Genomic DNA, 13,854 nt, shown 5'->3' on the forward strand with positions numbered 1-13,854 from the left:
GCTGGTTGATGAACCCCCGCTGTGAAGAATACATCTACTAGTTATAATTGGCTGTACTGGAGTAAGGCAGCGGGAGTATCCCCAGTATGGAAAGTGTTTTAGAAACCTGACCTACAGAAAGGACAGTATCCAACATGTGTCCTGCTACATAGGTGAGGGTAGAGGTATGCAATCAGAGCTGTATTTCCTGAGTGAAAGAGAAGAAATCTTCTACTAAAGGAGCATCTCTATCTTCCAGGTGTAAATTCCGATTACCAACAACTAATATATGAGAAGAGTGCAAAAGGCGAAAACCCAGTATGGCCTGCAATGCCTAGAGGAAATTCCGATTACCAACAACTAATATATGAGAAGAGTGCAAAAGGCGAAAACCCAGTATGGCCTGTAATGCCTAGAGGAAACTTGGGGGGGGGGGGCATTAAAAGCACCAATAAATCAAAGCCTCCTACCCTGCAAACAAGGATTCAATAGACTTGTGCATACCAGATTCAGAGAAACAAAAGGAAAGAGAAGATCTATAGAGAAGTGCTAAACCACCACTGCTCCAGATGTCCCTGTTATGAAAATAGTAGGAATAAGCAACTGGGACTACCTTTACCAAATATGCTGCATCTTCATCCTTCAACCAAGACTCAACGAGACAAAGAACATCTAACCGGTGTTGCAACACCAAATGTCTAATCAAGTGATATTTGCTTCTTAGAGAGCGAACATTCAGAAGGCCTATCCGCAAATCAGCCTTACCTGTGTCCAATGTCTGGATCCAGCTTGGAGGGGGACTGGTATCAATGCAACCCAACACTAAATCTCCCCCTCTTCTTTCACCTGATCTCTCAACCCTGTTCACACCATTACTCTCCACATCTGTATCAGATATGTCCAAAATTCACTAAATGTGCTGTCCATTTCAGGCCTTATCTTCAGCTTTTGAGTCTTAATTAGACCTGTATTTAATCCAGTACTCAGGCCCTATTGCTGAATTTTGTAATAACCCCACAGCCACCAAAATTAGCAAGGCTGTTGTCTAAAAAATAATCTGGCGTTCTCATGCTCATGGAAATTCAGTTTTAATCATGGTCTCTTCTTTACAATCTACTGGGTATCACCAGTGTACAATAACAATGACCCTCTTCTCACTAGAGGAGAGGGGATGTGAATGCTGCTTCCACAACATTCCGATCACTAGCCAATCTAAGGAATAGAGTTCCTGAGCCAGGAAAAACTCACATCTCCCTGCTGGCCCAGCAGCTCTGGACATTGTGGTCTGTAATGTTGAATTCTTTTTTTATTTTATTTTTGTTTTATTGGATAATTGCACATATTGCACACACATTGTAAAATTAATATAACTGTTAAAAACATCTATACATTTTTTTTTTAAATGAAGGATAAGCTTTCCAGTTTGACTGAGAACCAATCATATTGAATTTGATTATTTTTCAGGACTGGTATATGTCTTTGGTGAGATCTCAGTGCTGCACCTGGTCAGACTCTGCACTGCTGGAAGGTACTGAGCTGCTCAATAAGATTCCTCCGCTTGAACTCTACTCATTTATGATCAGTAAGGTAATTAGTCCATGAAAATGGAATACATTGGAATCTCTTCTGCTGCATCTGAAAGTTGCAAGTAAAACACATTTCAATATGGATTTAATTTTGAAAGAGTTTTTACTGTCTACAGGGTACAGTTATTGTCTTTTCTGCTGAATAGTTTGTTCTCCAGCAATAGAAATCTTCCTGAATGTCTGTGGAACACTTTTAATGTAAATCTGGTGATATAATAGACTATACAGAACACTAATTTAAGTGCTACATTTCTTTGTCAAAATGTGGCCATTAATCTCTCACTGCAGTTCTTAAACAAATGAAGCAATTCATATTATAATCTTACCATGGATTGACTAGTTTTTAAATGTTAATACTTTTTTCAGTTGAGTGTTTAAAATCCTTTATTTCTCCCATGCTAAAATTGCAGTATTCGGGACTGGCCTGTAATTTACTACTTTGTACTACTCTCTTGTTAAGAGACTCAAAATAGACTTTTTCTGGTGAAGTTCAAAGTTTGAGCATGGTGTCTTGGTGGTGACTCACTATATCATGGAGATTGAGAGCAAAGCTTTGATATTGTGGTAATTTATGCAGACTAACAAGTGTACTTGTGTCAACTGGACATGCTGTCTGAGGTGTAGAAATATACAAAGAGGATAAAACTGATCAATATCTGAATTATTTTGAGGAATTCAAAGGACTTATATGGGTGGAAGGAAGGGTTTTATATGTAAATAGTTATTGTGGAGTGAGGTGAGTTTGCAGTAATTTTACTCTGAAGGTTTTTTGTTGTCTGAGATTTAAAATGGTTGAATGTCGCACATGTTGCAGTTTTACAATATGTGGTGCACTTACCCGTTCAACTGTTAATAGTCGATATTCATCTGGCAGCGGGCAGCATTTTTTAAAAATGCTGACCATCAATATTCACTGCCAGACCATGTGCGGGGCCTGGCTCTGAATATTCAGGGTTAAAGATTGCTTTGCTGGCTGCCAGAGCTTATGCAGATCCTGATCGATATTCATCCAGGGCCTGCATAACTTTGCAGGGTCATTAGCAGCCCCCTGAACCCCCTCAGGCTTCTCAAAACAGTTATCTTCCAGGTAGTTACTCTGGCTCCCCCTCCATCCCAATCCCCCTTCCCCCCCTAGCCTACGACCTTAAGTACCTTCCTCCCCCCCCCCCCCCCCCCCCCCAATCTCAGTAGGTTTCCCTGGGCCTACCTTCAATCCCTGGTGCACTAGTGGGGACGATTGGGGCAGGAGCAAATCCCCCCTCGCTCATGCCCCTAGTGGTGGCTTCCTCAATATGGCCGTCATGACCTCTTGTGGTACTACTGCAGAATTGCGGTAGCCATATTGAGGAGTAAGGGGGGGTTCGCTCCTGTCCCCAGTAGACCACCAGCGATTTGAAGATAGACCCATGGGGGGGGAGAGTGTTGCCATTTCAGGGGGAAAGGAGGGGGATCAGGAAGCAGTCAGAGCTGCTACCCAGAAGGCAGTGTTTTTCTAGCAAAAAAGTTGCCAGTACTCAAATGCCAGGCCACCCTTCAGGAGTGGGGTAATTATGGAGGGACCCACCCCATAATAGCAAGGCCACCTGCAACCAGTCATAGAATCTATGACAAGGCAGAATTGATGTGTAGGGCCTGAGCTCTTTCATTAAAACTTGGGTTCCATGGGTCAATTTTAGCAGACAATGGAAAAGGTGCCGGTACTCAGTACCCCCAAGTACCCCCTCAAAAAAAGCCCTGCCAGAAGGTAACAGGCACCGGTCGATATTCAGATCAGTACCAGTTGCCTTCACTGGATAAATTTAGGACAGCCTTTTTCCTGCCTGTTAGCCCTTTGTTTCTCAAGTACCCCTACTTAACATACCTTTGTCCTCTCTGGGCATCTGGAACCAGGACTCTCTGAGAACAATGAAAGCCAGACAGGCTCCAAAACTAGGGACTTCAAAGATTAAAACCTGTGAAAGTACGCACCTTTCTTACATCAGGAAATTAAACTGGAGTTTACAAAAGGAATAGCACCTGTGCCCCCTTTAGCCCAGGACCTATATAAAATAGAATGCTGCACCCTGGGTGGTAGTCTCTTCCAGATAAAACTAAAGATTTTACTCTGTAAGCTCCAAAAGACTCCCCTGGTATTCAAATGCATAGAGATGCAAATACATACAAAAGTTTGGGTAGAACTATCATCTTGATGGCATTTACCCTTTCTAACCAAGATGGGGTTTGCCACAACCCTGTTTCAAGATCTCTATACCCTGAATAATCAAAAAAAATTTGCAATGATAGAGCTCTTCCCAGTTAGCTGTTATCTGCACTCAAAGGTATCTAAAGCTTTTTGTTGCCCACTGAAGTGGCAGTGATCTTTTTAAGGCCTGATGTTGCTCAAAAGTCAGGGTTAAATTTAAGATTTCTGACTTAGTGAGATTGACCTTGAACCCAGATACTTTCCTTTAAGTAAGGAGTTCTGTCATTACCCTATCAAGGGAGGCATGGTCCAAATAACATTAATTTATAGGTCTCCTCCCCTACTTCAGTGCTTTTACTGTGAGTACTCCCCCGATTGTGGTGAGCCAAAGGGTCGTAACTAATGCAAAAAGTAAAGTCTAGTACCACGCTCCAACTATAGGGGTTTGGCTTCATGCTTGTTACTTTGCAAAGATGCCAGGGGAGTATAATACTGTGCTCTCACCTATCAAGCGTAACACTGCCTCAACCTGCAGTGCTCAAGATCTTTAAACAAAAATTGCCAAGTTAGGAAGTCACGCCATCCAGCATCAATTGAAAGCAGTATCACAGGTTGGTGAGCATTCTGCGCTGTCCAGATCAAATTAAGAACCTTTCTAATATTACCAACCACCTATCTCGTATGAATAAATCCCGCCTGATCTTCATGGACAAGTTGGGTAATAAACCCCTGGAGGTGTTCTGCCAGAATCTTTGTCAAGATTTTATAATCTACCCCATGAAGAGAAATAGGGCAATAGGATCCACAGTCATGCAGATCCTTCCCTGGCTTGCGTATTAAAGTTACTCTCACCAAGTTTATAGAATTAGGCATTGACTGATCTACCACAATTTCACTGTACAACTTACCAATGGATCTTGCAGCTGTTTAGCGAACATATTATAAAATTTGATGATGAAACCCATCCATTCCTGCAGCCTTACCCTCGGGTAGATATTTAATGGCCCCCAAAACCTCAAATCTTGTTATGGGCCAACAGAGAAGTTCTCTATCTCTCTGAGACGCCTCCCCCAGAGAGGTCTCAATCTGTTTCTCCAGGAGCTCCTGGAGGAGCTATATAAGGATGTATAATCACAAAAACAATCCCTTAGTTGCCTGTCTGTCCACCCCATTTGACCATTCCTCAACCTCATGCCCTGAATATTATTTTGAAGTTTCAGTGTTTTTAATTTACATGCCAAAATTTTACCAGCTTTATTCCCAGACACATAAAGCATTAACACAATTTATCCAGCTGACACTGAATGTCCTGCAACTCTGTTACTTTTAGCTCTCATCTCAGAAAGACCTCTGTCATTGGCCAAGTTTGTGTTGGAATTCGAATTGATGGATGCAACTTCTCAGGAGCTCGTCCCCCTTCAAACGGTCTTCTTTTTTTGAACTCTAATAGCTGTAAGCTACCCCTGTCTGAAATTACCAATTTCAAACAATCCCATACTACTCGAGGGTAGTCATTAAACTGAAAATATGCTTCCTACTTTGCTGCTGAGTATCTAGGTCTTGCAGCAGGCTCTCATTCAATAACCAATGAGACCAGCACTTCCCCAGCTTCCCCCTTTCCCATTCAGACTATACAGATGCATAGTTCAGCATAGTGATAAATTTTATATAACATAATTTTTGCACCTCCCCCCCCCCCCCCCACAAAAAAGAGGCCTTGTACATCTACCAGTCAAAGATCTATGCATGAATAACCATGCCCTAATGAATAACAAGTAAAATCCTTTTCTGCTGGATATTTGTACCACCAGATATCCTGTAAATTAAATACATCATAAATCTCACCAGCCCATCCATTCCTTTCTGTTCCCATTTTTATCCCCAAGTGATACTGTCTAATTTAGGGTCTAGAGTCGCATTTTAATCACCACCCAATATTAAAATGCTTTTTATTATTTATAATAAAGTATTACCCAGATGCTCAAAAAAAATCCATAGAACCCAAAGTATAGTCTTTCCCTTGTGTTGCACCCATCATAAATAAGTACCTTCCCTTCCAATCCCACACAATATTATGCACTTGATAGTTTAGAGATTTGGAAAAAAGGATAGCCACCCCTTTTTTTCTGAACCTTATTAGATGCAAAAAAAAAATCATGAAAGTGCTCTGTAGGCTAGGGGCAGGGAGCAAGTGGTTTCCTGAGTGAAGCCTATCTTTGTCCTGAAGAGCTGAAGTTCTTTAAACATCAACTGTCATGGGGAGGGGGGACATTTTAGACATGTACATTAAATGCTACAAGTCTACTAAAAGCCATAAACCATTAAGAGGAAAATACAATAACAACAAACATATATACAAATCCCCTTCAATCCCCCCCTCCCCCACCACCACCATCATCATCCTGATGGATTTCCTCCAAATCACCTGTTCATCCACCCATATTAACTCTCCCCCCCACAGGCTCCTCCCCTATCCCTTAAACCCATCTCCTCCACCCCTACTAGTCAAAGATGCCTGCCAATCTAATGACAAGCAAAAAAGGGAAGTAAGCAACAGACATACAGTGCTATACAAATGAGAGCCTGCCTCTTAAGGGATAGACTCCTACACACAGGCCAAAGAGTCTATGATATAAATTAGCCTTTAATGTCACTGATACCAATGTGCGTTGCATCTGAATTAAGTCAAATTAAATAGTCTGAACAGCACTAATCTGTGCTGGCCATTACTTGACCCTTCTTTGAGTGACTCTCCATGCCCCTCTTTGTACTGTCTGCCAACGCAATGATCCGGAAACCACTCTTCTCTGGACGAGCACTATCATTAGCAGGCTCCACTTCCACCTTGCTCAAACCAGTTTCAGTAAATCACACTGAACGCACACTATAGGTTTCCCCTTATAATATGAAGGAGAGACCAAAGGATACAGTCAACAGTAGCATGGCTTTTTCTGCCTTAGCTCCTCAGTCCATCTATAATACTCTCGGCGGCAGCATAATGTTGCAGGGGCCACATAACTAAAGAGTTCAGTTTCCTCCCTTTTTCACATCACATGGCCTTTCCACTTCCAAACTGCTCGCAACATATGTTCTTGATCTTGGTATTTATGAAATCGCATCTCATGGTACGTTATGGTTCCAAGGTCCTGCAATCCAATGAGCTCACTCTCTATCCAACCCTGTTCAAGGTAGCCCAGAGTGACCTCTCTTAAAATAGCATGACAAAGTTGCTGGATCACATTGTGAGCATCTACCACCATTCCTGGTGTGCCCCAGAAACGGAGATTGTTTCTCAAGGGCCTCCAGCTTTAACAGTGCTTCCTCATGTTGCTTTTCCAGCTGTATTATTTTCTCCTGCATGCGAATAAGGTCTTCACCCTTCTTATCCAATTGCACTTCCACCTCATCCAAGCATCATCCTAAATCTCCCATCTTTTTTTTTAATATCCTGTAAAGCCAGCTACATCTCAGTTTTAAAGGTAACCAGTTCTGCTTTAAGATCACTAAAACCTTCCCATTTCTCCTCCCATGGTGGGATGTGCTCCATCATTACAGCTATAGTTTCCATAGGGCTCTCTGTATGTGCAGCTACCTGTTTTGCCTCTAGCCGTGCTGCTTTCAGGATGCCCTTGCATGAATAGGCTTTGATATCAGTCTACCTCTTTTTTTTGTTGTTGTTGCCATCACCACGTGCCAACCACTTTCCACATAGCCCTTTGATTCTGGTCTTAGCATGCACTCACTCCTGCATGAAAATTTGTTGTAAGTTTGCTTGATTGCTGCAGAACAAAATCACTAGGCTGCACCAATAGCGTTACTTTCTCCCAGAAGAAGGATTCTAACAAGTGCTGTGGGAAGGACATAGCTGTTTTGATGAAGTGTAAAGCAAGGAAGATGGATCAAATTAGTGCATCAAGTTATAGTCTGAAACAGTTTAGAGTCGAAAATAATACCAAAGATGCACACAGGTTTTTGAAAAGCCAAGGGACACGCTTTTATCCCCTGACGCACCTGTCGTGAAGCAAGGATTCCCTGTCGTATGTGAAATGAGTCAGCTAAGCTACTGATGGAATACAAGTGCTGTTAAAGATAAGTACTGTTTTGATTACTGTTCAAGCAGTCTGCCCGCTGAATCTGTGGTGGTGGTCCTGTGGAGCTATTGCATTTTTCTCTTCTTCCTGATGGAAGCTGATATACCTAAGTGGAGTTTTTTTTTTTCTGACCTCTGATGTCTGAGTGACTGGTGTTGCTATATTAAGTGCAATTCTTGTAGTGCTGAGGTCTTTTTTCTCCACAATGGAGGATGGTGTGAAATTGGAAGAAACTGTATGTAGCTGGTTTGAGACATTCAATGCTATTACCTCTAAGAAAAGAGAATTCTGGTCAAGAAGTAGTTTTTCAAGAAATTTGGTGAAAAACCTCAGGTTGCAGATGGGCTAAAACTTAATGGGTCTCACAAACTTAGATGATGGATAATGGCATGTTTCGAGGCATTTGGCACTTGACCCTCAGAAAGACTACGTTGAAGTAATGGTAATGCTATGGGTAAGAACTGAGAAGCTCTCAGATGTAAAGTTGTGAACCAAGGGTTGAGAGGGGAGGAGGTGCGATAAGGTGAAGAAGCTAATTTGTTCACTGAAAAAAGAGGTGGGAGGATAGAAAATGACTCAAGAATTTGTTCACTGAAAAAAAAGAGGTGGGAGGATAGAAAGTGACTCAAGTGGAAGTAAGGAGACGACACTGGCCAGACAAGGCTATCAAGGGAGGAGTAGATGATTGGGAAAAGATGTGGAGGCACTTACAGTGAGATAAAGATGTAAGATTTTGTCCTTCCATAGTTTAGCTAAAGAGTCTGGAGTTCGGAGAGCAGGAAAGTAAGATGGAGGGGCAAACAAAGTGGGAAGTGGCGTTTAAAATTTGGAATAACCTTTTGGGCTTGTTAGAGTATCCAGCAATAATGTGAGAGAAATAACAATACTTAGCAGATTTTGATAGCATTATGATTGCACAGATGGTGAACAGTGCTTTCATCAAAGCCATTGAGCCCATCTAACCTGCTGTTTCAGGAGTCACAGGCCTGAATGGAATTAAGGAGGGTTTTTAGAGAGATTGGCCTGAACAGTTTGTAGGGGGCCAGCTTCTCCAAGATACTTATATTTTTTCCTCCTTTTCTGTGCAGCTCTATATCAGGTGGAAGGTTTACCTGTGCAGGTTAAAAGTACAACATTCTCTCTACAGCAAGGACTGATAGCTCGGTAAATCAGCTGTGAGGAAGGCAAGGATAGAGAGTGTAGATAATTGGGGAATCATTCAGAGAAAAAGGAAGTAAAGTTGTCAACTGAAGACTAAGGGATTCTACATCAATATTGGCTAACAGCCTTCTGGGGTGTGGAGCACTGGAGGAGAAGAAATGGAGGGAAATGGATAAAAGAAAAAGTAAAAAAGAAATAATAATGATTAGTCCAGGGTTGAGGAATACCAGAAAGTTGGTACATTTCAATATGAGACAGGCCCAGTAGATCTTACAGTCTTAGTAGGTGAAAACCATTCAAGTCAACATCCAAATCACTCAGGGTCTTCGTTTCTCTTTCTACTGAAGTTCTTAATCATGGATGCATCCAACTGGGGCTGGGGAGTTTATATAGGTGGGTTTTGCACCCATAGTTTGTGGTCTGCTTGGTAAAAGCTTTATGAAATTATCTCGGCACAAGTGCCTTTTTGAACACACTGGGCTTTCAGAGGTCAAATGGCCAACAAAAGTAACCTAATTTACAATAGTCAGTGTTACATGTGAATAAGCAGTGAGGAGCAGGCTTGTATCTCCTGTGTTGGGAGGCTGTGGATTTGGGCCAGTTCTTCATTAATATTCCTAATGGCCACATACCTGGCAGACAAGGGAAACATATAAGCAGACAGACACTAGTGATCTCTGGACAGGTTAATGAATCATGTACTATGTGGATGGCATTTGGTGGATGTATTTGCATCATCTTTGAAAAAGAAACATTTTGTAATAATGTTCCTGGATCACATTCTCGATTAAGTAATACTCGTTCGCACAGACAGCCAGGTTGCAATGTATTGCCTGAATAAACAAGGGGAAGCAGGTTCTTACCAACTCTGTTAGAAATCCATGCAGATATGGACTTGGGCAGCTTCATGAAACATCTCTGTAAGAGCTGTTTACCTAGTCAGCAAATAAAATGCTGTGACAGATGACCTGAGCAGAGTCCTGCAACCTCATGAATGGTCCCTCAGCATCGTAGTTCATTGTATACTCCAGCAGTGGGGGACCCCATCGATAGACTTGTTCAGTTCTCCTCAAGCTTCCCTGCTTTTGTTCCAGGATATATGCACTCAGCCGTAGTGCTCCAGATGTCTTCATGCTCCACTGGAGAACAGACCTTCTATACTCATTTACCCCACTACCTCTGATATGGAAAACTATTCTCGAACAGCATCAGAAACAAGGGAACATGATTCTGATTGCTCCGTACTGGGTTCATGAAAACTGGTTCTCTCTCCTCCTAGAGTTATCGTCCAGAGAACCGCTGAGGTTAGATACTTTTCCAACCCGAATAATGCAGAATGAAGGATCCCTCTCCATCCAGACCGTTGCTCTCTATCCCTGACAGCTTGGTTCCTGGTGACATAGATTTATGTTCCTTAAACCTTCCTGAAGGAGTCTCTAGGGGATACTCCTAGCCTTTAGGAAACCTTCTACACAAAAATGTACCTTTTCAAGTGGAAGAGATTTTTCCTCTGGTGTGCAGCCAGAGCATTTGACCCTCATACACGCTCTATTCCTACTGTTATGAAATACCTCCTCCATCTTTTGGATTCTGTTCTCAAAACTAACTCAGTCAGAGTGCATTTGAGTGCCATTAGTGCATTTCACTTCAAAGCTTATAGTAAACCAGTTTCTGTTCATACCCTAATAGTAAGATTTATGAAAAGTTTATTTCATATCAAACCACTGCCTGTGGTTTGTGATCTCAATGTCATCTTCACAGCTTTCATAAAACTTTCTTTTGAAAAAGTTCATTTCTGTTTTCTGAAGTTCCTCTTGATAGCTCTTCTGCTAGAATAGTAAGCAAACTTCAAGCCCTTGTGACAGACCCACCTTACACCAGGTTCTACCATGATAGGTTTGTACTCCAAACCCACCCTTAATTTCTTCCTAAAGTGGTATTGGAGTTCCACCTTAATCAGTCCATTGTAGCCTGTCTTCTTCCCTAAGCCATAATCTTGAAGAAGCAGCACTACCTTAGACTGCAAGTGTGCTCTATCGTATTTATGTGGAGCATACAAAACCTCATAAGAAGTCCTCCCAGATTTTTGAATCCTTCAACCTTAACAGATTAGGGACACCCTTTACCAAACATACTATCTTTACTTGGCTGGCTGACTGTATTTTCTATGCATATACTCAAGCTGGGCTTGACCCTTCATGGCCATGTCACTTCTCAGAATGTAAGAGCTGTGGTGGCTTCAGTAGCCCATTTTCGCTCAGTAGCATAGTATTCTGGGTGGGCATGAGCCCAAACTTGCTCATGCCCACCCAGAATCTCCCCTCCCCGCATGTGCTTTTTTCCCCTGCCCCACACCACCAACCCCAAAGAATAAAATAAATACCCAAGCTCCTCAGCTGAAGATGCCCTCCACTGGCCAGAACAAGTGATTTTACTAGCTGCTACAGCCAGCAGCACTTTCTACCCATTGCCACCATGCTGGCCTGTTCCCACTTGCACATGTTTGCATTTCAGGCATGCACAGGATGGGGGGGGGGGTGGTTCTGCGGCAATGGGTGGAAAGCGCCACCAGCCGAAGCAGGTAAAAAATTACTTGTTGTGGCTGCCAAAGGACATCTTCAGCTGGCAGGGCTTGGGGATCCCCGCCAGCCCTAAGAGTGTCAGAATTTTCGAGTGGACCTGAGCCAAGACTAGGTGGGCCCCTGTTTCCACTCTTTCTCTATTGAAAAAAATGTGCAAAGTGGCAACGTAGTCTTCTATCCACACCTTCACTTCTCACTACTGTCTAGAGCAGCATTCTAGGCAGGATAGCCAGTTTGGACAAGAAGTCCTGCAGAATCTTTTTACTACTTAAAAGTGAACTCCACCCTCTGACCCTTTTTTCCATCACACTCACTATCAAGTTAAGTTGCAGAATTCATTTATGTTGTGAAGCTGGTAGCTAGGGAGTCCCATATGTGAGAACATTATATGCCTGCTTGTCCTTGTAGAAAAGTAAATTACTTAACTATAGCTGGTAGTCTCCAAAGATAGCAAGCATATTGTTAGGTTTTCCAGAGGAACTAGGTTCGTGAGCCCTTGGGCCACTGCCGAGGGGCGGCAGTGGCAGGCAAAACCACCCCACACCAGGAACAAGACAGAACTCAGACAGGAACAGCAAGACTTCACCTGCACTTAGCCGCCCTTCCACAGTAGTTGAGCCCCTGGCTGCAGGTGGCCGGCAGGACTTACAGGACAGGGCAGGCAGGGCCGGTCTTAGCAAGTGCGGGGCCCTATGCAGACCAATTTGATGGGGCCCCACCCTAGCCCTGCCCCATCCTAACTCCGCCCCCACCCTAGCTCCACCCCCACCCTAGCTCCAGGGCCGGTCACCCCTCCCTCCGAGCTCCTGGGCCGCTCCCGCCGAGCTCCAAGGCCCCCAGCTCCAGGGCTTTCCCCCCCTAGGGCTCCCAGCTCCAAGGCCCCCCTCCCTCCCTCCCGGTCATTTTTTAACACACCCCTCCAAAATCCAGTACTAGGTATGCCGAGAATACAAAACACTCAGGACCTATAGAGCAATTCTACCATACCATAAGCAGTCATTTCTATGAATCACACAAAGAAAAGGAAAACATCTTAAAACACTACAGTGAGCACTAGAACATCAATTCACCTATTGTAAAATGAAACCAGACAGAATAGTACAGTTCGTCGATCCTGCACAGTCAGTGCCAACTGAAAGCCATGTCTTTTTCACAAACACAGATACACCCTAATCCACTATAGAATAAGTAGTAATATTTAAACTTTCTATTTAGACAAAAATTAAACTGAACCCCCAAGATGCCAGACTCTGCATACAATGCAACACCACAGAAACAGAAAATGTCCCCAAGTACTGTGCAAAATATAAAGACAGCAGATGTAAATTTGAAAAAAAAAACGAACAAATACCAATCACCACTTTACAAATTAACAAATAGAAATAAAACAAATATAGAACATAAAATAATACCATTTTATTGGACTAATAGATTTAGCTTTCAGAGGCCAAAACATCCTTCCTCAGGTCAATATAGTATAGTACTGTTACGGTATCCTATCCTGACCTGAGGAAGGGGATTTTGTTCTCCGAAAGTTAGCCAAAATGTATTAAAATTAGTCCAATAAAAAGATTACCTTGTTTACATGTTCTATTATAAACATTTATTAACACATCTACAATACTACTTTATCCTAGAGCAAAAAAATAAAAATATATATTTTATTTACAGTTTGTTGTCTCTGGTTTCTGCTTTCCTCATCTTCTTTTCACTGTCTTCCTTCCATCCAGCATCTGTCTTCCGTCTCTCTCTGCCATCCAGTGTCTGCCCTCTCTGCTGTTCCCTCCATCCAATGTCTGCCCTCTCTCCCTGCCCCTTCCATCCACATCTGCCCTCTATCTCTGCCCCTTCCATGTTCCATCCACCATCTGCCCCTGTCTGCCCTCTCTCTCTCTCCCCCATCCATTCACTGCCTGCCCTTTCTATCCCTTCCATCCACTGTCTGCCCTTTCTATCCCTTCCATCCACTGTCTGCTCTTTCTCTCTGTCCCTTCAATCCACAATTTGCCCTCCCTCTCCCATCCATCCAGGGTTTGCCCTCCCTGTCGCTCCCCCATCCAGGATCTGCCCCTCCTCCCCTTTTTTTCAGCCCCCAGTTCCAGCCCCACTATCCCACCAGTCCCCCATTTAAGCCCCAGCCCTTTTCTCCTACCAGTCCCGAGCTTCAGCCCCCCCAGCCACTTCTCCCTGTCCCCTTTTCAGTCCCCAGTTTCAGCCCCTGCTCCTTTTCAGCCTCCAGTCCCAGTACTAGCCCCCTTATCCCACCTACCCTC

At 43.1% G+C, this 13,854-nt stretch overlaps 1 protein-coding gene across 1 annotated transcript in view; it reads left to right on the forward strand.

The window, feature by feature from the left end:
- HTT (huntingtin) overlaps positions 1-13,854 on the forward strand; it is a 990,576-nt gene that overhangs the window by 702,229 nt on the left and 274,493 nt on the right. The window contains exon 47 of the mRNA XM_030191138.1: positions 1,444-1,566. Coding sequence (XP_030046998.1) covers positions 1,444-1,566 — 123 coding nt within the window. The remainder of the gene's footprint in view (positions 1-1,443; positions 1,567-13,854) is intronic.

Source organism: Microcaecilia unicolor, chromosome 2, assembly GCF_901765095.1.
Source record: "Microcaecilia unicolor chromosome 2, aMicUni1.1, whole genome shotgun sequence".
In the NCBI taxonomy this organism is placed as follows: Eukaryota; Metazoa; Chordata; class Amphibia; order Gymnophiona; family Siphonopidae; genus Microcaecilia; species Microcaecilia unicolor.